Raw genomic sequence first — 24,518 nt, 5'->3', positions numbered from 1 at the left:
TGTATATCTTCTTTTGAGAATCGTCTATTCATGTCCTTAGCCCACTTTTTGATGGGATTGTTTGTTTTGTTCTTGCTGATTTGTTTGAGTTATTTGTCGATTCTGGATATTAGTCCTTTGTCAGACATGTAGATTGCAAAGATTTTCTCCTGCTCTGTGGGTTCTCTGTTTGCACTGCTGATTATTTCTTTTGCTGTGTAGAAGCTTTTTCATGTAATTAAATCCCATCCATTTATCTTTGTTTTTGTTGTTGCATTTGCTTTTGAGTTCTTGGTCATGAAGTCTTTGCCTAAGCCAATCTCTAGAAGGGTTTTTCTGATGTTATCTTCTAGAATTTTTATGGTTTCTGGTCTTAGATTTAAGTCTCTGATCCACTTTGAGTTGATTTTTGTATAAGGTGAGAGGTGAGGATCCAGTTTCTTTCTTCTACGTGTGGCTTGCCAATTATCTCAGCACCATTTGTTGAATAGGATGTCCTTTCCCCACTTTATGTTTTGGTTTGCTTTGTCGAAAATCAGTTGGCTCTAAGTATTCAGCTTTATTTCTGGTTTCTCTATTTTGTTCCATTGGTCCATGTGCCTGTTTGTATACCAGTACCATGCTGTTTTGGTGACTACACCCTTCTAGTATAGTTTGAAGTCAGGTAATGTGATGACTCCAAATTTGTTCTTTTTGCTTAGTCTCGCTTTGGCTATGCAGGCTCTTTTTGGTTCCATATGAATTTTAGGATTTTTTTTTTTTCTGGTTCTGTGAAGAATGATGGTAGTATTTTGATGGGAATTGCACTGAATTTGTAGATTGCTTTTGGCAGTATGGTCATTTTTACAATATTGACTCTACTCATCCATAATCATGGGATGTGTTTCCATTCGTGTGTGTTGTCTCTGATTTATTTCAGCAGTATTTTGTAGTTTTCCTTGTGGAGGTCTTTCACATTCTTGGTTAGGTATATTCCTAAGTATTTTGGTTTTTTTGCAGCTGTTGTAAAAGAAGTTGAGCTCTTGTTTTGATTCTCAGCTTGGTTGCTGTTAGGGTATAGCAGAGTTACTGATTTATGTACATTAATTTTGTATCTGGAAATTTTGTTGAATTCATTTACCAGTTCTAGTAGCTTTTTGGATGAGTCTTTAGGGTTTTCTAGTTATACAATCATGTCATCAGCAAACAGCAACAGTTTGACTTCCTTTTTACCGATTTGGATGCCCAGTATTTCTTTTTCTTGTCTGATTGCTCTGGCTAGGACTTCCAGTACTATATTGAATAGAAGTGGTGAAAGAGGGCATCCTTGTCTTGTTCGAATTCTCGGGGGAATGCTTTCAGCTTTTCCACATTCAGTATAATGTTGGCTGCATGTTTGTCATAGATACCTTTTATTACCTTAGGGTATGTCCCCTCTATGTTGATTTTGCTAAGGGTTTTATCATAAAGGGATGCTGAATTTTGTCAAATGCTTTTTCTGCATCTATTGAGATGATCATGTGATTTTTGTTTTAAATTCTGTTTATGCGGTGTATCACATTTATTGACTTGTGTATGTTAAACTAACCCTATATCCCTGGTATGAAACCCACTTGATCATGGTAGATTATCTTTTTAATTTGCTGTTGGATTTGGTTAGCTAGTATTTTGCTGAGGATTTTTGCATCTATGTTCATCAGGGATATTGGTCTGTACTTTTCTTTCTTTTTTTTTTTTTTGTTATGTTCTTTCCTGGTTTTGGTATTAGGGCAATACTGACTTCATAGAATCATTTAAGGAAGATTCCCTCTTTCTCTATCTTATGGAATAGTGTCAATAAGATTGGTACCAATTCTTTTTTGAATGTCTGATAGAATTCAGCTGTAACTCCATCTGGTCCTGGACATTTTTTTTTGTTGTTGGCAGATTTTTTATTACCATTTCAATCTCACTGCTTGTTGTTGGTATGTTCAGTTTCTATTTTTTCCTGATTTAATCTAGGAGGGATGTATATTTCCAGGAATTTATCCATCTCCTCTAGGTTTTCTACTTTATGCACGTAAAGGTGTTCATAGTATCCTTGAATGATCTTTTATATTTCTGTGGGTATTGGTTGTAATGTCTCCCATTTAATTTCTAATTGACTTTATTTGGATCTTTTTGCTTCTTTTCTTGATTAATCTGACTAATGGTCTACCAATTTTATTTATCTTTTCAAAGGGCCAGCTTTTTCTTTCATTTATCTATTGTATCTTTTTTTATTTGTTTCAGTTTCATTTAGTTGTGCTCTGATCTTTGTTATTTCTTTTCTTCTTCTGGGTTTGAGTTGGGTTTGTTCTTGTTCCTCTTTTTCCTTGAGGTGTAACCTTAGATTGTCTATTTGTGCTCTTTCAGACTTCTTGATGTAGGCATTTAATGCTATGAACTTTCCTCTTAGCACCACTTTTGATGTATCCCAGAGGTTTTGATAGGTTGTGTCACTATTATTGTTCAGCTCAAGGAACTTTATAATTTCCATCTTGATATCATTGTTGACCTGGTGATCATTCAGGAGCAGGTTATTTAATTTCTATGTATTTGCATGGTTTTGAAGGTTTCTTTTGGAGTTGATTTTCAATTTTATTCCACTGTGGTCTGAGAGAGTACTTGATGTAACTTCTATTTTCTTAAATTTCTTGAGACTTGTTTTGTGGCCTATCATATGGTCTATTTTAGAGAATGTTCCATGTGCCAATGAATAGAATGTATATTCTGCAGTTGCTGGGTAGAATGTTCTGTAAATATCTGTTAAGTCCATTTGTTCTAGGATATAGTTTAAGCCCATTATTTCTTTGTTGACTTTCTGTCCTGAGGACCTGTCTAGTGCTCTCAGTAGAGTACTAAGTCCCCCTCTATTATTGTGTTGCTGTCTATCTAATTTCTTAGGTCTAGTGGTAATTGTTTTATAAAGTTGGGAGCTCCAGTGTTAAGCATATATATATTTAGGATTGTGATAATTTCCTGTTGGACTAGTCCTTTTATCATTATATAATGTCCCTCTGACTTTTTTTTTTTTAACTCCTTTTGCTTTAAAGTTTGTTTTTTTCTGATATAAGAATAGCTACTCCTGCTCTTTTTTGGTGTCAATTTGCATGGAATATCTTTTCCACCTCTTTACATTAAGTTTATGTTAGTCTTTATGTGTCTGGTGAGTCTTTTGAAGACACCAGATACTTGGTTTGTGAGTTCTTATCCATTCTTCTATTTGGTATCTTTTAAGTGGAGCACTTAGGCCATTTACATTTAATGTTAGTATTGAGAAGCAAGGTACTATTCTATTCATTGTGCTATTATAACTGATGTGGAATATACTGGTTTTATAGTTTTCTATTAAAATTCAAGCACTTTCTGGCATCACATTAGGAATGTTTGTCAGTGGTGGGTGTATGTACATGTTCCTTTAATTTGTGGTAGAAACATGCAGCATAATATTTACCAACTTAACCATTTTTATACATTTATAATATTAAATGTATTTGTTTAGATACAACTGTTCACTCATATACATTACGTGAGTATATATATTACTTTTTTCACTGTCAAGTTTTCAAACATTATTTTTACTTAAATTCTGCAACAAGTGTTTTTTATTTTAATTTAATATTTATAAATACTATTTTACATACTCAGGAGGTACAAGTGATATTTTGTTAAATGCATAGAACATGTAAGGATCAAGTCAGGGTATTTGGAGTTTCCATCACCTTGAGTATTCCTAATTTCTATGTGTTAGAAACAATTCATATCCTCTCTTCTAGCTATTTTAAAGTATACAACACATTATTCCTAACTATAGTCACCTTACTGTACTATCCAACTTTAGAACGTATACCTTCTACCTAACTGTATGTAAGGATTCACCAACTTCTCTTCATTCCCTCTTCCCACCCACATACCCTTCGTAGTCTCTGTTATCTATCACTCTACTCTCTACCTCCATAATATCAACTTTCTGCGCTCCTACATATGAATGAGAACATGCAATATTTGTCTTTCTGTGCCTATCTTATTCCACTTAATACAAAATTTCCAGTTCTAACCAAGTTGATGCAATTGACAAGATTTCATTCTTTTTTATGGCCAAATAGTATTCTATTGTGTATATACAACATATTTTCTTATGGTCAAATAGTATTCCATTGTGTATATATATCACATTTAATCTATTCATCCATTGGTGGAAACTTAGATAATTCCATATATTTGCTATTATAAATATTGGTGTAATAAACATACAATGCAGGTATCCTCTAGATATACTGATTTCATTTCCTTTGGATAGGTACCCAGTAGTGAGACTGCTGGATCATAAAGCAGTTCCATTTTTAGGATTTTGAGAAAGCTCCATATTATTTTCCATAGAGGTTGTACTAATTTACATTCTCACCAACAGTGTATAAGAGTTCTCTTTTCACAGGAACCATGTGTTACTAGTCTTGGAGTGCTCCCTAAAGCAGATACAACCTAGATGACAACACCCAAGTCCTTTCAAAAGTCTGGAAAGCTTTCCAAGAAAGACATGTTCAAACAAGCCCAGACAGTGAAGACTACAATAAATACCTAGCTCTTCAATGCCCAGACATGAAAGAACATCTACTAGCATTAACAACATCCAGGAGAACATGACCTCACCAAATAAACCAAGTAAGGCACCAGGGACCAATCCTGGAGAAAGAGATATGTGACCTTTCAGACAGAGAGTTCAAAATAGCCATGTTGAGGACCCTCAAAGAAATTCAAGATAGCACAGAGCAGCAATTCTGAATTCTATGAGATAAATTTAACAAAGAGATTGAAATAATGCAAAAGAATCAAGCAGAAATTCTGGAGCCAAAAAATCCAATTGGCACACTTAACAGTTCCTTTAATAGCAGAACTGATCAAGCAGAAGAAAGAATTAGTGAGCTTGAAGACAGGCCATTTGAAAAGACACAGTCAAAGCAGACAAAGGTAAAAAGAATGAAAAACAACAAAGCACACCTTATAGGATCTAGAAAATAGTCTCAAAGGGGCAAATCTAAGAGTTATTAGCCTTGAAGAGGAGGTAGAGAAAGAGATAGGGAAGGAGAGTTTGTTGAAAGAGATAACAGAGAACTTCCCAAACCTAGAGAAAGATATCAATATCCAAGTAGAAAAAGGCTATAGAAAACCAAGCAGATTTAATCCAAAGAAGACTACCTCAAAGCATTTAATAATCAGACTTCCAAAGGTCAAGCATAAATAAACGATCCTAAAAGCAGCAAGAAAAAAGAAACAAATAACCTAAAATGGAGTTCCAAAATGTCTGGCAGCAGAGTTTTCCATGGAAACCTTACAGGCCAGGAGAGAGTGGCATGACATATTTAACATGTTGAAGGAAAAAAACTTTTACCTTAGAATAGTGTATCTGGCAAAAATATCCTTCAAACATGAAGGAGATATAAGGACTTTCCCAGAAAAAACGAAAGCTAAGGAATTTCATCAACACCAGACCTGTCCTACAGGAAATGCTAAAGGGAGTACTTCAGTCAAAAAGAAAAGGTAATTAATGAGCAATATGAAATTACCTGAATATACAAAACTCACTCACTGGTAATAGTAAGTACACAGAAAAACACAGAATATTGTAACACTGTAACTGTGGTATATAAATAACTCTTATCCTAAGTAGAAAGGCTAAACAATGAACCAATCAAAAATAGTAACTACATTAACTTTTCAAGACATAAGCAATACAAGAAGATATAAATAGAAATAAGAAAAAGTTAAAAAGCAGAGGGATGAAGTTAAGGCAAAGAGTTCTTATTAGAGTTCTTCTTGTTTGTTTGTTTATGCAAACAGTGTTAAGTTGTTATCAGGTTAAAACAATGGGTTATAAGATAGTATTTGTAAGCCTCATGGTAATCTTAAACCAAAAAACATACAGTGGACACACACAAAATAAAAACCACAGACTATACAATATTACCAGAGAAAGTCACCTTCACTAAAATAAGACAGGAAGGAAAGAAAGAAGAGAAGACCACAAGACAACAAAACAAATAACAAAAAGGCAGGAGTAAGTCTCTACTTATCAATAATAACATTGAATGTAAATGGACTAAACTCTCAATCAAAAGACATAGAGTGGGTGAATGCATGAAAAAACAAGACTCATTAATCTGTTGCCTACAAGAAATACACATCACTTATAAAGACATACATAGACTGAAAATAAAGGGAGTGAAAAAGATATTCCATGCAAATGGAAACCAAAAAAGAGCAGGAGTAGCTATACTTATATTAAACAAAATACATTTCAAGACAAAAACTATAAGAAGAGTCGAAGAAAGTCACTATATAATGATAAAGACATCAGTTCAGTAAGAGGATATAATAGTTTTAAATATACATGCACCTGATACTGGAGCACCCAGGTACATAAAGCAAATATTTTTAGAGCTAAAGAGAGAGCTAGGCCTCTACAGTAAGAGCTGAAAACTTCAACAACTCATTTTCAGCACTGGACAGATTTTCCAGACAGAAAATCAACAAAGAAACATTGAATTTAATGTGCACTATAGACCAAATGAACCTAATAGCTCTTATGAAATATTTTATCCAGTGGCTGCAGATTACACATTGTTTTCCTCACCACATGGATCATTCTCAAGGATAGACCATATGTTAGATTTCAGACAAAACAAGTTTAAAACATTCAAATAAATTGAAATAATATTAAGCATCTTATATGACTACAATGGAATAAAACTAGAAATAAATAAGCAGAATTTTCGGTGGCTCACGCCTGTGATCTCAGCACTTTGGGAGGATGAGGCGGGTGGATCACCTGAGGTCAGGAGTTCAAGACGAGCCTGGCCAACATGGTGAAACCCTGTCTCTACAAAAATACAAAAATTAGCTGGGCATGATGGCAGGTACCTGTAATCCCAGCTACTCGGGAGGCTGAGGCTGAAGAATTGCTTGAACCCAGGAGGCGGACATTGCAGTAAGCCGAGATGGTGCCATTGCACTCCAGCCTGTGTGACAGGGTGAGACTCCATCTCAAAAAAAAAAAAAAAATTTGGAAACTATACAAATACATGAAAATTAAACAATATGCTCCTGAATTACTAGTGGGTCAATGAAAAAAATTAAGAAGGCAATTGAAAAATTTCTTGAAACATATGATAATGGAAACACAACTTACCAAAACCTATGGGATATAGCAAAAGCAGTACTAAAAGAGAATTTTGTAGGTATAAATGTCTACATCAAAAAAAAAAAAAAGAGGAAAAACTTCAAATAAACAGCTAATGATGAATCTTAAAGAAAAGCAAGAGCAAACCAAACTCAAAATTGGTAGAAGAAAATAAATAATAAAGATCAGAGCAGAAATGAATGAAACTGAAATGTAAAAAGCAATACAAAAGATCAATAAAACAAAAAGTTACTTTTTTGAAAAGCTATCAAAATTGACAATCCTTTAGGCAGACTAAGAAAAAAAAAAGAGAGAAGATACAAATAAAATCAGAAAAGAAAAAGATGATATTGCAACTGATACTGCAGAAATTCAAAGGATCATTAGTGGCTACTATGAGCAAATATATGCAAATGAATTGGAAAATCTAAATGGTCAAGTTCCCAGACACTACAACCTACCAAGATTAAGCGAGGAAGATATCCAAAACCTGAACAGATCAGTAACAAGTAATGAGATTGAAGCCTTAATTAAAAGTCTCTCAGTAAAGAAAAGCCTGGGATCCAATGGCTTCACTCCTGAATTTTACCAAACATTAAAGAAGAACTAATACCAATCCTCCTCAAATTATTCTGAAAACTAGAGGAGGAGGAAATAGTTCCAAACCCATTCTATGAGACCAGTATTACCCTAATACCAAAACCAAATACCAAAACTATATCTCAACATAATAATAGCCATATATGACAGACCCACAGCTAGTAATTATACCGAATGGGGAAAACTGAAAGCCTTTCCTCTAAGATCTAGAACATGACAAGGATGTCCACATTTAGTACTGTTATTTAACATAGTACTGGAAGTGCTAGCTAGAGAAATCAGACAAGAGAAAGATGTAAAGGGCTTCCAAATTGGAAAGGAAGAAGTCAAATTATCCTTGTTTGCTGATTATACTGTCTTATATTTGGAAAACTCTGAAGACTCCACCAAAAAACCTACCAAAACTGATAAACAAATTCAGTAAAGTTACAGGAAACAAAAGCAACATACAAAAATGAGTAGAATTTTTATGTGCCAACAAGGAACAATCTGAAAAGAAATCCAAAAAGTAATCCCATTTACAATAGCCAAGAGTTTAACATAACCAAAGAAGTTAAAGATCTCTACTATGAACATTATAAAACATGGATGCAAGAAATTGAAGAGGACACAAAATAACGGAAAGAGATATTATATGTTCATGGATTGAAAGATTCAATATTGTTAAAATTTACATAGTACCCAAAGCAATCTACAAATTCTATGCAATCCCTATCAAAATACCAATGACATTCTTCACAGAAATAGAATAAAGAATCATGAAATTGATATGGAACCACAAAAAAACCCAGAATAGCCAAACCTATCTTAAGCAAAAAGAACAAAACTGAAGGAATCACATTACCTGACTTCAAATTATACTACAGAGCTATGGTAACTCAAACAGCAATGGTACTGGCATAAAAATAGACACACAGGCCAATAAATAGATTAGAGAACGCAGAAGCAAATCCACACACCTACAGCGAACGCATTTTTGACAAAGATGCCAAGAACACACTGGGGGAAAGGATAGTCTTTTCAATAAATGCTACTGGGAAAACCAGCTATCCATATGCAGAAGAATGAAACTAGACCCCCGTCTCTCACCATATGCAAAAATAAAATCAAAATGGATTTAAGACTTAAATCTAAGACCTCAAACTGTGAAACTACTACAAGAAACTCTCCAGGATATTAGAGAAACTCTCCGGGTCATTGCACTGGGAAAAGATTTCTTGAGTAATACCCTATAAGCCCAGGCAACCTAAGCAAAAATTGACAAATGGGATCAAAACAAGTTAAAAAGCTTCCGCACAGCAAAGGATACAACTAACAAAGTAAAGAGATAATCCACAGAATGGGAGAAAATATTTGCAAACTATGCATCTTACAAGGAATTAATAACCAGAATATATAAGTGGCTCAAACAACTCTGTAGGAAAAATTTTAATAATCCATTAAAAAATGGGAAAATATTTGAATATAAATTTCTCAAGAGAAGACATAAAAATGGCAAGCAGGCATATGAAAAGATGCTCAACATTATTGATCATCAGAGAAATACAAATCAAAACTACAATGAGATATCATCTCCCCCCAGTTAAAATGGCTTATAGAAAGAAGAAAGAAAGAAAGAAAGAAAGAAAGAAAGAAAGAAAGAAAGAAAGAAAGAAAGAAAGAAAGAAAGAAAGAAAGAAAGAAAGAAAGAAGAAGAGAGAGAGAGAGAAAGAAAGAAAAGAAACAGGCAATAACAAATGCTGACGAGGATGTGGAGAAAGGGGAACTCTCATACACTGTTGGTGGGAATGTAGATTAGTACAACCTCTATGGAGAAGTTTGGACACTCCTCAAAAAACTAAAAATAGAGCTATCATATGATCCAGCAATTCCACTACTGGGTATATATCCAAAAGAGATGAAATCAGTCTATGGAAGAGATATCTGCATTCATGTTTGTTGCAGCATTATTCACAATAGCTAAGATTTGGCAGCAACCTAAGTGTTCGTCAACAGACAAATGGATAAAGGAAATGTGGTACATATATGCAATGGAGTACTATTCAACCATAAAAAGAATGAGATTCTATCATTTGCAACAACATGGATGGAACTCGAGATCATTATGATAAGTGAAATAATCCAGGCACAGAAAGACAAGCATTACATGTTCTCACTTATTTGTGGAATCTAAAAATCAAAACAATTGAACGCATGGACATAGAGAATAGAAGGACAGTTACTAGAGCCTGGGAAGGGTTGTTGGGGATTAGGGGTACATGTGGATGGTTAATGGGTACAAAAGAAATGGCAAGAATGGATGAGGCCTACTATTTGATAGCACAACAGGGTGACTATAGTCAATAATAATTGTATGTTTTAAAAATAACTAAAATGATGTAATTGGATTATTTGCAATACAAAGGATAAAAGCTTGAGGAGATGGATACTCCATTCTCCATTATGTGATTATTGTGCATTGCATGCCTATATCAAAACATCTCATGTATCCCATAAATATATATGCCTACTATGTACCCACACAATTAATAAAGTAAAATAAAATAATAATCCACAAAATTTTCCCTTTTCCCCGCATTCTTGCCAACATCTCGTTTTTCATATTTTTAATAATAGTCATTATAACTGGGGTAAGATGATATCTCATTGTGGTTTTGATTTGCATTTCCCTGATGATTAGTGATGTTGAGCATATTTTCACATACCTGTTGGCCATTTGTATGTCTTCTTTTGAGAAATATCTATTGATATTCACCTAATTTTTGATAGGATTATTTATTTATTTATTTATTTATTTATTTATTTATTTATATATTTTTGAGACCGAGTCTTGCTGCGTCACCCAGGCTGGAATGCAGTGGCGCGATCTGGGCTCACTGCAACCTCCGCATACTGGGTTCAAGCGATTTTCCTGCCTCAGCCTCCTGAGTAGCTGGGATTACAGGCATGTGCCACCATGCCGGGCTAATTTTGGTTTCCAAGCATCTCCCTATGTTGGTTCAGAGTCCACGTGGGTCAAAGGGCTCTCCCATGGCTTGGTTTGCAGTAACCTGTAGTGGGAGTGTGCACTGCTAGAGGTCTCTCACCCTTTTCTCGACCAGGAAGTCTCTCTGGGCTTCCGGTCAATCCTGGCTGAGCAGGCTGCCTCACCTCTCTCCTTCCTTGTTCTAATGTTTTCTGACACTTCTCTGTTGAATTCCAGTATTCTCTCTTAGATCATTTATTCGAAGTGTGGTTATCTACTCGCTATGTTGGTTCTTCTTTGTGGAAGAGGTGAGTAGCAAATGTAGCTAGTCAGCCATCTTGAAGCTGCTTTCTCAGCAATCTCTCCTAACCATGTTGAAGTATACAGTTTAGTTGTGTTAAGTGTATTCACATTCTTGTGAAACAGATCTCCAGACTTTGTCATCTCATAAATCTGAAACTCTGTACACTTTGAACAACCATTCCCCTTTTCCTCCTCCCCCGCCCCTCTGCATTTGACTACTTTAGATACCTTATGTAAGTGGAATCACACATTATTTGTCTTTTAGGGACTGGCTTATTTCACTTAGCATAATGTGATCAAGGTTCATCCATGTTGCAGCATATGACAGAAATTCCTTTCTTTTTAAGGTTGAATACAGCTGGGTTTTTTTTTTTTCTATGAAACATTTCAATTTTAAAGGGAGGTATTAAAAATCTTAAATTTTTTTATAGTAAGGAATGATAATTATGAACTACTTGAAACTTTCTTTGACCCAGGTATATATAAACTGGGGTAATAGGACATTATGAGTAGGCACATCTTGTTAAACAAAACAATTGATTTCTTTTATCCATTCTTTGGTTGGTAGTTCTATAATAGTGTTTGGTAGAGATGGCAAAAATGTAAAATATCTGAAATAGACAATATTATTTATAATTTATTTAAAAATTAATTCATACTATTTCACATAGTAACTGCTAAACCATTAATAAAATAGGTATCTCTATATAATTACATAAAATACAGTTAAACAGAACACAGAAGGAAGATCATACTTTATAGGAAGATAATATTTTTGTAATAAGCATATGGGGAGATATAAACTGTTAGGCTTCATTCCTGTTGTTAACTCATACAAATATGAGAAACAAAAACCTTTTTGAAATACCACTTCTTATTATTCTTAAAAAAACGTATTGCATATAAAGTTAAAATAATCTGATAAATCAATGACTTGTCACTCAACACTTTCAATTATAAACTTTATTGCACTTATGGCTATAATAAATTCACTGAACAAGCACAGAATAGAATTCAACTGCAAGCCCACTTTCTCTACTACTTTTCTCTTCCTTTAAACTCATCCCATTCTCCCCTTACTATACTTCTTTCCTTTCAAAAGGAAGCCACAGAAAATATTTTTTCTGGAGGAACAAAATTACTTTCCAGGATTAGTACAGGAATATATGAATTAAATAATAATAACTTTAAAAGATGACCTTTAGATATATTAGAAGACAATCCAAATGTGAAATCCTATAACTTTATAAGATGTTATATTTGGTTTATTGGATTAATTTATTTTTAACTTTCCATTTTTGCATCTAGTCTAATGAAGCACAATTAGGCAGATTTAGTACATAGACCACCACTTAGCTGAAGGAATAAAGTCAACTGTTGCCTTACGTTGATTGTTATACTAACCTGTTTAAAGATCAGATTGGATGGAATGTCCAGTTCCCATAAAATTTTCCTACCATTTTCTAAATGGTCTTCACAGAATTTTTAGAAATTACTTCAACCAAATCTTAAAAACACTTGGTTTATGATTATACTGGCCAACTAAAGTACATTTTTTAAAAATAAAATGTGTTATTTGGCAGGCAGCTGTCTACATGGCCATTTATGTATTTTTATTTAAAGAAAAAATGTAAGAGATTTCCTAATGTGGCCTCCTCTGCACCCCAAGCTTTTACTCTTTGAAAAATGCATGAGTACTTTCCTTTGGAAATCATGTAGCCTACACATATTTTATAAAAATCACAGGATGTGGGAGTACGGACAATTTATTATATATCTGAGAACATCAGAAAACATGAAGTTTGATGTCATATGCTCTAAAATAGCCCATGATGTAAGGCTTCTGGGCCTGGTGTGGTCGCTCATGCCTATAGTTCCAGTGCTTTGAGAGACAGAGGTGGGAGGATCACTTGAGGCAGGGAGTTCAAGTCCAGCCTGGGCAACATAGTGAGACCCCATCTCTACAAAAACATTTAAAAAATGAACCAGGTGTGGTGGCACACAACTGTAGTTCTAGCTAGGTGGGAGAATCACTTGAGGCAAGGAGTTCAAGTCCAGCCTGAGCAACATAGTGAGACCTCATCTTTACAAAAAACATTTAAAAAATGAACCAGGTGTGGTGGCACACACCTGTAGTTCTAGCTACTCAGGAGGCTGAGGCAGGAGTATTGCTTGAGCCCATGAGTTTGAGGTTACAGTGAACTACGATCATGCCACTGCACTACGTTCTAGGCAACAGAGCGAGACCCCATGTCTAAAATGAAAAAAAAAAAAAAAAAAGATATAAGGCTTCTCCCAGACATTCTTAGACTGCCCAACCATGCAATTCTCTTTGTTGTCTTTTTCTTTCATTAGCAGCTATTTAATCGATTGTGTTCGTTAACTGGCCCCTTGATGAAATAATACTGTAGCAGGCATACAGGGAGTTATAAAGGGAGACTTCATATTATATAATAAGATCTTCAAGGTCTTTATAAACTAATATCAGGCACTGATAGGAAGGAAATAATAAATATCTATAATTGTTCTTAGCAGAGAGGGTACTAGAGCCTGTTCTGTTTTCTTTATATGTGTGTGTGTGTGTGTGTGTGTGTGTGTGTGTGTGTGTGTGTGTCTAGCAATATAATGAAAAATTTTTTAAGTAACACATTATATGAGCTAATGAGCTTTGGGGTAAAGATTGCTGGTATTAGTTTTGAGCCTAAATTTGGAAGAAAGATGGATTCTGGTTGGGAAAACATGGCAAGCATGTGACTTGAACCAAGAGGATGGCAGGCAATTGTCTGAACATGGAGCCATTTGGTATAGGACCTGAATATGTATAAGTAGAAGTTTGATTCTGTTTTAGGAGGAAGACTGAAAACCACTACAAGCAGAGGTGTGACTAAAGTTATAGTTCAGGAGAATGCCTTTTTTTTTTTTTTTTAACTGTAATTAGATAAATTGAATGAGGAAAGTTGGCACAATTGTGGGTAAGGCAATTAAGATTGGGACTTGGGCTACAGCTACAACAAAATTAAATTAAAAATTTCAGATGACCTCACGGGGCTATGTGACTCCACTCAACTTAACATCCAAATGTTGCATTTCAAAAATCCTTTAAAAATTTTCTGAACATTTTTGCCTGTTGTCATAGATACTTCAAGACTGAAAGGAGAAAAAAATAATTCAAAGGGAACACGAGATGGCAGCAGTTATATCATATAAAGAGAAAGATTGAGGAAAGAAAAACATTTGAAATTATTTTTAAAATAAAAAAGATATGTAACACTTTATTCTTTATGTGCTGTATTCCTTTTCAGTACAGAGATTACTCAGTCATTGGTTTCATGCTTCACAGCACATATGAGGTCCATTCTGACTATGGTAAAAATCCTACTCCATTACATGGGATTGTTTCCTAAAATAAAGCTGTTGCTGTTTTCTGCAGATTACTGTTCCTCTGTGTTATCTGAGGCAGAAGAGTTCTGTGGGGTGCAAATTTGTTTTAAGTGCTCCAGCATTGCTTTTTCTTCCTCTTGTAGTGTTTCATCCTTCTTCATTTCCCACCTAAAAGAAAAATCACGTCTTAGCATTTTTGTAACTTTCAAACCACAGGTCAACACTCAGTTAATAAGGCTTGAATATGTAATCATTGGCTTATTGAGTCATCTGTTTCCACTTGTTTATTCTTCACTGACTGCCTCTTGGGTAATACGATTCATTGGCACTGCCTCCGCGGAGTGGGCCAGGAGAGTGGGAGACGAAAGTAGAGTGAAATCAGCTCCACTTCAGGATAGTTTTTAAAGAACTGTTTCAAATGAGGTTTCTGTATTTCAAGAATGTATGTGGCCTATGAAAATACACATATAAATAAAATCTAGAATTAGCAACTAATAAGCAAGTATTTTTCATAGTATTGTTTCCTTCACTGATTAATCGGATTTAGTGGTTTTAAGTTGCAGGGAGGCTTGCCAGGAAGACTTTAGCAGAAAGAAGAACATCAAGCTTACTTGGGTATACCATAAGGGCAGGTCAGTCTATTTCTTGAAATAAGATCAGATTTGAAGCAATCAAGTTCAACCACTCTAGAAAAGTGGCAAATTGTTAGCAAGGTTCCAAATAACATTTACTAAAAAAAAAGAGATTAAAGACTTTCTAATTCTGGATGATTAAGAGATACAGAATAAAATCTTAGACTCTCCAACTACATACATATAAATATAATCTTACAAAGTAAATACCATCACAATAACCCGAGCACACTTACTTCTTCCTTCCTATCCACGCTTTCCACCTCCCCAGGACTGCCCAGGACTGCCCAGAGTATACTGAATCCAGCATTCTAACAGTTTCATTCTCCTCTACTCTTATTTCTGTCCCTCCCTAAGCTGTCCACCATGACGTAATGTTACAAAAGGGTTTTAAAGCCAATGCTGATACAGTCTAAAAGATCTTCTGCCATAAAGGCTTCAGCAGGATAGGATTTCTAATAACAAACAAGCAGCTACTCACTGAATGTTCTCCAGAACCCCTCATTGTGTTATAATCCAAACTCCCAGACAACAAATAGTCTGTTACACATGAATTTAGGGTGGAATTTTCTGGTTTTGCTTGAATGATGAAAAGAAAGCAACTGTATTTTCTGTGTGTGTGTGTGTTTTGTTTTGTTTTGTTTTGTTTTGTTTTTGAGACAGGGTCTCCCTCTGTTACCCAGACTGGAGTACAGTGGCACAACTATGACTCACTGCAGCCTTGACCTGGGCTCAAGTGATCTTCCTGCCTCAGCCTCCGAAGCAGCTGGGGCTATAGGTGCACACCACCATGCCCAGCCAATTTTTTAATTTTTTGTAGAGACAGGGTCTCCCCTATGTTGCCCAGGCTGGTCTTGACCTCCTGGGCTCAACTGATCCTACTGCCTCAGCCTCCCAAAGTGCTGGGAATACAGGTGTGAGCCACCATGCCTGGCCTTGGATTTTCCATAAAGATCTCATAGTAGGATGTCTGTTCCTATACACGTTTCCTTTTTGGAGTGCTGAGTTCAGTATGCCTGGTCAGTCCCAGCAGTGATATATATGAGATGAAGAAGGAGGGGAAATATGGAGAAAAGAAAAAGGATTATCTGAAAAGTGACACTTGGTTTCAATTTATATTTCTGCTTCACCCTCTGCCTACGATTCTCCTCATTTCCTAGCCTCAAACTTGTCTGGATCTAAAAACTGCTATTTTTGGCTGCCTTAGTTTCTCCATGTTTCCATATGGTTGAAGTTAAGTCGTTGATCTAACAGGTTTTAATAACAACATGAATGAAAAAAAGTTTTTCACTGCCACACTATTCAAAGCCACATCACAAGGGAAGTCAGTATTTTGGGATTTACAATTTAGCCCACAGGATTTTCTTACACTGCTTTCATGGAAGTTTAATGATAAAAAGCTCTCCCTACCCATTTTATATGGGCGAAATTGGGTATCACTAATATTCATGTTAAATTGAGCTTCTCCCAAGCAGGAAAATAAATAATGGAAAATACTTTTATATAGCATTAACTAATGGTTAAGCATTCTTTTAAACACTTCACATATCACTCTTTAAATTCTCAATAAAAAATGTTATTATTCCTGTTCTACAGATTACTAAGCTGAGGTACAGAATGTTAAAATCACTGGCCTGCATATCTTTGTATTTGAACTCAGAGAATAAGGCTCTGGATTCTGGACTTTCAAATGGAATTAACAACCATGGTTTAAAAACCATTTACAGCTAATACAAATTACTGGTTTAAAAAAAAAAAAAGTTTAAATATTTTACTTTCTAAAAAATATTGCCCAAATTGTGCTAGATATTACATAAAATAACCCTGTAAGGATCATATAATCTTAAAAGAAATCCAAACATGAAAAATTAGATTTGCCTTTTTTCCCTCCCATGTAAAGGTGCTAATATTGTCTGAGTAAATGAATTATTTTATGAATGTCAACAGAATAAAGTATGTAATATGCACATAAATATTTTGATCATTGTCTCTGCTTGTGAAAATTGAAAGTAGTCTCTCTGCTTCATTAAAAATCCGTATAATTAATGTAATTTAAATGAATCATATACATAATAGAATTCATGATAAGGATTTTTGAAGCTTCATGACAATTATAGGCACTTCACAGTATAATTGAGCTGTTAGTAATTAATGATATTAGGCAAAGTTATTTACCTACCACAACCTTATTATATTTGCTCTGTGCTTAGTAAGAAGAAATCATTTCATAAGAGGATAAAAAATGATGACAAAAATGGATGAAAAAATAATATTAAAACTACATTTTCCGTAATAGTTTTACTCATATTGAGTGAAAGCATTAGAGACTTGAAATGTGTATTTATCACAAACATTGTTATATTTCACATCTATAAGTTCTTAAGAGAAGTTTTTCTTTAATTCCATCATGGTTTTGGGTTTTGTTAACACAATGCAAACACGACAAGTCAATTCTGTTAAAAAAAAATACTGAAAGAGAAAAGAATCTACCAATTTGTTAAACATAATTGGATGGGCAATCTGTTAAAAATCTTTACTCCTAATTTCCCCTAATATATTTAATATCTGTGGTGGAAAAAGCATACCCTACAGAAGCCAGAAAATGTTGGAAGCAGCATATTCTGGTTCCTCCCAAAAAGCATTATGAGGTAATTATATTTTTGTTTTTCCTAATTTTGGTAGCCTGCCCTTTTATATTATTGTTGAATTCCCCACCTGCCTACTATTGTAGAAGAATTGCAGCCTGGCCCCCACAGCTGGTGGCAATGACTATTGTGTGTCTTAGACACTGATTACCAGTAAAGTCTCATGAGACTACACTGATCTGCACCATGATGTTAACTGTCTTCTGGAATTGGCTCCATCTGTATGGCTCCTGGGTGGTTAGATACGGGTCCCTTTTCCTAGGCAAGCACAATAGGGACTCTAAAGCCTAGACTGACATACTCTAACAGAATCAGCAGTTACAACTTTGCTCATTTGTACCACTCTGATTGACTTGGTTGTTCTTAGCCTTGATGCATGTTCCTGAATTTACACACATATTCATTCCTCAAGCAGAGATATCTACTTGCTACTCTGTATGTTTTATTAATATTAGCACATATTACAGAGCTTTTCCATGTGCCATACCATGAGCTAAGACCTTTCTGTTTTTGCTCACCCACAATGAGACCTTGAGGTTTGAAAAATAAAAACAGTCACAGATCAGTGAACAACTATTCTAGTGATCAGTTTCATAAAATCTTACATTTGGGGAGGTTTCAAGGATGACTGTGTGTTAGAGCCAACCAGGAGAGCCTCTATTAGGGACATGCGTAGTAAAGCATGAGGTATATCCCTGGTAGCACTGGTCCAAGCTGTCACAGAAGCAAATCTTGGGGGGCCTGTACTGCAGGAAGGAGCAGCTGACACCAGACAGATGAGGAGGGCCAGAGTCTGGAGGGTGAGAAGGTCTTTGAGGCATTTACCCTGCCTTTTACTGAGAGAAAAACATTTAAAATACCCGAAATCAATAGTGTTCTGAATAAGAGCACAGGCCCTAGAGTCACTCCACCTTTGTGTTGACTCTGAATGTAAACTTCCTAGATGAATCACCCCAGGCAAGTTTTTTAACCCCTTGGTGCTTCGGGGTTCTTTCTCATGTGTAAATATGTTCACCTTGGAACACAGGCCCCCTTATTTGTTTATGTACTGTCAATGACTGATCTCACTCAATAATGTCAGAGTTTAGTAGTTGCAATTGAGACAGACTAAGACTGCATGTCCTGTAAAGCCTAAAATATTTACTATTTGGACTTTTTTTTTGGAGGAAGTTTGCCAAATTTGTGCTAGAATGATAGTTCTTAACTGGGGCCACACTGCCTCCCTATGGGGAAACATGGAGGGTATTTTTGGCTGACACTATATCTAGAGAGTGCTTCTGCTAGGACCTAGACAACACAGATGGCAACATCTTTAATGTGCAACAATCCTGCACAATGAAGAGTTGTCTTCCCAAAATGTCAATATATCCCCACTGAGAAACATTGGCTTTTGAATCTCCAAGTCATACTGAATAAGAATAGGTATACTAAAATAGGAAGAATCCCTATCTAATTTCTGATTTTAATTGAAATAGTTTTAGTCTTTCAGACTGTTTAGAATACTGTTTGCTGCAGAATGAGGGTTTAGAAGTTAGGGTGCTGGATTTAAATCCCTTATAAGCAGTGTGGCCTTGGGCAACCCAGATAAAACAGTGCCTCAGTTTCCTTTTAGAATGCTAATAATAATAGTGCCTGCTTCACAGAGTTGGAATAAGGTAGAAGAGATTAAACACACATAAAACATAAATTAGTGCCTCGTTTATAGCAAGCACTCAGCAAGCGATAACTATTTTGATGATGATGATGATGATTTGGCATAATGGTTAAGCTTGCAAGCAGGAGAAGTCCTGGATGTGGTCAGTTACACAAATAGAGGGTTATTGTCTTCATATAATAAGAATGCAGAGGTGGGTGATTGCTTGCATAGGTTAAGTAGTTTAACAACAGCAGGGCTGATGTCTCTGTGGTTCTCTTGTCCTTTACCTCATGGTCCCAATATGATTGCTGCAGCTTCAGCCCTCATATCCTCGATCTGAGGCAGGAGGAAGGAGTATGGCTCCACCTGTCTTATATTATTGGGGTAATAAAACCTCTGCCAGATTCTTCCCAGTAGACATTGGAACCATCCTGTCTAGGCTTGAATCCCGACTCTGCCTACTAGCTGTGTGATATTGAATACATTTCTTAATCTCTCTGTGCATCAGTTCTCTTATATGCAAAATAGGGGGTGCTAGTGGTGTACATTGTCATATACCAACAATGTATACCAATGTATCTCAATGCATCGTTGTAAATAGTGGATGAGCCATAAATTTTAGTCCTTCATAGAATGTTACTCTTATTTTGTAAGATTCTGCTTGTGTCAGGTGGTTTCCTCAGAGCTCCTACCTTGATGTGCTTTCTCACGCTCTTTGTGTCTTTCACATTTTTTTATCTGGTAAATTATCTTTTCTGTCAATCAATAAATAATATAATATTGCAATAAATAAATCCCAATAAGTAAATATTACAACATATACATATATATATGTATATGATCATGTGGTCATTCCCTCTTGTTTTTCATGAGGGAAATGTTTCATGCTAGTCCACTCTGTTCATCCTAGCATGGCCAAGGTTGCTTTTGTTTTCCTATAATCACTTTGCTGTATTTTTCAAACACAGACTGTAATAATGGTATTTGATCATATTCTTGGCATTTCTCCTGAGATACCAATAAAATACTTGAATATAAAAATGTAACTTAAGTCTCTTGTTTAATGTTATTATGAAACATTTATGTAGCACTTTATATTTACAAAGTGCTTTACAATTATTTATTAGTTAATTGTACTGTTAAACAACATTAGCCATCTGGTCAAATAAATGATTTCAAATTGTTCTACCACTATGTAGCTGAGGAGTGAAGAGTAAAGTCATATTGGATTTCATTCTTCAAGAAAAATCCTCGTTGTCTTTCCCTCCTCCACATTGCACAGTGCAGACTGGTTTTTCAGAGGGAGGTTCAAATTAGAGGGGAAAGTAATGTCTCTATTAACTTCTTTCTGCTTTTCTGTACATGTGAGCTTTTCTCAGGATCAATCCTAAACCATCTTCTCTTCTCGCTTGGAAAGCCCCACATATCCAGTTGTCTCACGTCTGTAATTCAGCTCTGTCCCAAGCTGTAATTCAGTATCCTTAAACTTTGATTTTGTCCTAAGTTCTCTCAGTTCAATTCTGGATGGCCATTTTTACTTACATTCCAATTATATCAATATTAAATATATATGTACATATATGCATACAGTATACATATATGTATATAGTACACATGTATACAGTATATATGTATATAGTACATATCTGTATACTGTACATATACACATATATATGCATCAGTATATATAATATATACACATGTGTGTTAAATATATACACTGTATATGTGTATATTAAATATATACTGTATGTATATATATTTAATGTATGCATATATTTAATGTATATTAAATATATACTGTATGTATATTTAATATATAATATATGTCTGTATATATAAATTATTCAAACTGACCATTACCCCTTCTCCCTCAATAACACAGGGTCGGAAGAGTGAAGAGTAAAGTCATATTGGATTTTATTCTTCAAGAAAAACCCTTGTTGTCTGTCTCTCCACATTGCACAGTGCGGACTGGTTTTTCAGAGGGAGGTTCAAATCAGAGGGGAAAGTAACGTCTCTGTTACCTTCTTTCTGCTGTTCTGTACATGTGAGCTTTTCTCAGGATCAGTCCTAGACCATCTTCTCTTCTCCCTTGGAAAGCCCCACATATCCAGTTGTTGTTCACAAAGTATTTTATGCCACCACTCCCAATCTTGTTCACAGTCTGTCACCAGTTAAGAGACAACTTACTCTGCATTCTCACATTCATGCATACCCCACTGCCATTAGTCCACAGGTACCCATGATTTCAGTGTCTGGACAGTGCAATCATCTCCAGATATCCAGATCCAAAGATTCACGCTACTGCTACATCAAACCAGCAATGACTGCCCTGCCTAGAGAGTTTAAAGTCTTTACTGTTCTAGCTTGGTAGCAGCAGTTCTGTTTAGCTGCTAATACCTCTCCTAGGGAGAAAATTACTTTCCTTATTGTCTCCCGCATTGTGTTTTCCCACTTGTGTTTGCACTTCTGCTTTTGCTGTTCCACCCATATGAAATGCCTTTCCACCTACCCTAAACCTGCTTATCCTTCTTCAGACCCAGTCCACAGCCCACCTCTTTCATGGAGAACTTCCCAAACTACCTATGCCTAATGTGTGATCATCCTTTTCCTTTGAGTCCTATAATATCTAATGTCTGTGCTTATGGACATCAGGTCGATTTTGGTCAATTAACCACATACTGCTTTGTTACATCGTTTCTATTACTTTCTTGAGCTGTTATTTCATTGTTGCATTAACAGTTTTTTTCACATGTATCTTTTCATCTGTACTTGCAGTTTGTTGAAGAAGACTTCATTATCAGTAGCTTTTGTTTCAAATATTTTATTTCAAACAACGTATTTTCTTTTTCAAATAGAAAAGAGATGGATTTATTTTTATGAGCCTCAGGAATGTTTTTGAACATATTTATCAACTATTAACAGTTTTCTCTTATAATATGACAAATGCAAAAACACATAGAAATTGACCTTTTCACGTTCATGTCATGTTTGTTATCATTTGCTTTTAATAAACATGGCAGAGTGAGGACATTTTAAATGCTGATGCTCAAGTTATATTGTTAGAAGCAAGAAAATGCCACCTAAGCTGAGGCCACTTAATTCAGCTTCTTAGTAAGCATTGGAAAGTGTAGGAAGAGTGGATTTTTCTGTTCTTGATTCAGCCTCTAAATGACACCATCATGGCTTGCCCTGCATACAATCTTTCCTTCATCTTATTTCTCAGCATTTACAACCATCTCAACTTGATACTTTTAAGGAATCCATAGGTTACTTATTATTTCCAGGGATAGAAATGATAAGGATAGAGAAGCTTACGACACAGGACATCTAGAATAGATGGTTACTTTTCTGTGAAAGCTTTCTCCAGGGAATGCAATTGGAAGCAAATTCAGACAGTATTTGGTTATGATTTTTTTTTTTTTAGAGTCATAGTCTCATTCTGTTGCCCAGGCTGGAGTTCAGTGGCATGATCATAGTTCATTATAGCCTCAAACTGCTGGTCTCAAGCGATTCTCCTGTCTCAGCCTCCCAGGTAGCTAGGACTACAAGGGTGCACCACCATGGCCACCTACTTTTTTTTTTTTTTTAACATTTTTCTGTAGAGAAGAAGTCTCACTTTGTTGCCCAGGCTGGTCTCAAACCCCTGGCCTCAAGCAACCCTCCTGCCTTGGCCTCCCAAAGCATTGGGATTATAAGTGTCAGCTACCATTCCTGGTCTGGTTATGCTATTTAATGATCACAGAATAATAACATTACTTGTCTCTCCATGATTCAGAGAAATTGCAGATAGATGTCATGTTATTTCTTCTCCCAAACAAACAAACAAACAAACAAACCTGTTCTGTCCCCTACTCCAGTGCTTCCCAGATCTGCCTGCCTTAACCTCCCAAATGGACAAATATCTTAGTTTGGCTCAAGTAGCATATTTCAAATAACTAATAGTTTAGTGTTTTGTACACTGTAATCTGTGCTTTTTAAGCACTGGAAAAATATCTGTTGATTGGTCTGTGTTAGAAGTTCAAGTGTTACTATGTTATTCTTAGGTGGAATGAAGAAATAATAACTTTTCACTACCAGTATTGCAATGAGTAGTAGTTGATATCTCAAAAGGTATTATTTGTTAATTTTATGAATGATGAATATGATGGCTCTTAGACCATTAAAATTAATTTACCCATCCTTAGTTTTTGTATCACTATTTCTTTCTTAAAGTCTAAAATTCAATGACCTTACCAAGGGCAACAACTTCCTGCAAGTTCATTTATTTACTAACTATACTCACAACCTTTTTAAAAATGAGATAGTGGTATAAAGAAAAATGATATTCAGTAATTTCAGTCTTTGGTACCTGACTAGTATTTTTGACCAATGTAAAAGGGTTTTAAACAAACTTTGCTTAGCAAAGCACTTAATTTAGGTCACATATCACACTGGAGTGAGACTTTTTGTAGGTCACTATTTAAACATTTAATTTCTGGTGATGTGACACCAGAAACTAAATGTTTAATTTAATTTGATTGATCCCAATAACCTTTTCCTTCCTCCGACTTTCTTTGCCACCACTTTTTTCTTTAGTATGTAACTTTATATCATCATCTCACTTGGGTCTCTGGTTGTTGATTGCCTGGCTTCTCCTATCAGTTTAGAAGCTCCTTAAAGGCGTACAGTAGAACTGTCAAAAAAGGACTGTCATTTTAATTATCATAACCAGCTTTGATGTAAAGAGGATGTTATTATAGTTAATTCTGAGACACTGTATAAATCAGCAGAGCCCTCTTAATTTAGTCATCAGTAAAATATAACCATTCACGTTTCCATTCTGGTTAATGTAATTAACTGAGTATAACAATATTTAGGTCCTCAATTTTTAAGGGATCAAAATACATAATACTAACTAAATGAATTTAAATTTATCTTTCATGACTCGACAACACTTTCAGATTATACCATTTCTTAAAATATGGTGCTGTAGATATAGAATAAATAGAAGACTGACCCAAATGAGCATAAACTCTGGGAAACTCTGTCTCAATGAATGGTAATAGTAGGAAATTAATTGTAATGGGCTCTTGTTATAAGAATGAAATTAGAAGGCCTTAAAGATTACTTGTTATATTGAACTTTAGCATGTATAGCTTATGTTTTGAGAGATCAACCTTAGTTTGTATTCTATTTAATATGTATCACAATGAGC

At 35.2% G+C, this 24,518-nt stretch overlaps 1 protein-coding gene and 1 long non-coding RNA gene across 5 annotated transcripts in view; one reads left to right on the top strand and one right to left on the bottom strand.

Moving 5' to 3' along the window:
* LOC140711484 (uncharacterized) overlaps positions 1-24,518 on the top strand; it is a 297,959-nt gene that overhangs the window by 26,409 nt on the left and 247,032 nt on the right. The gene's annotated exons all lie outside the window — the stretch shown is intronic.
* KIAA0825 (KIAA0825 ortholog) overlaps positions 13,600-24,518 on the bottom strand; it is a 495,887-nt gene continuing 484,968 nt past the window's right edge. For 2 of the 3 annotated variants that reach the window (XM_073014582.1, XM_073014581.1), the window contains one exon: positions 13,600-14,573. In XM_073014582.1, coding sequence (XP_072870683.1) covers positions 14,456-14,573 — 118 coding nt within the window. In that variant the 3' untranslated portion in view covers positions 13,600-14,455. The remainder of the gene's footprint in view (positions 14,574-24,518) is intronic. The other variant, XR_012092698.1, reaches the window with a different exon arrangement.

The sequence above is a fragment of the Chlorocebus sabaeus genome, chromosome 4 (assembly GCF_047675955.1).
Source record: "Chlorocebus sabaeus isolate Y175 chromosome 4, mChlSab1.0.hap1, whole genome shotgun sequence".
In the NCBI taxonomy this organism is placed as follows: Eukaryota; Metazoa; Chordata; class Mammalia; order Primates; family Cercopithecidae; genus Chlorocebus; species Chlorocebus sabaeus.
The sequence above is the reverse complement of the archived record's forward strand: the minus strand, read 5'-3'. Positions and strand labels throughout refer to the sequence as shown.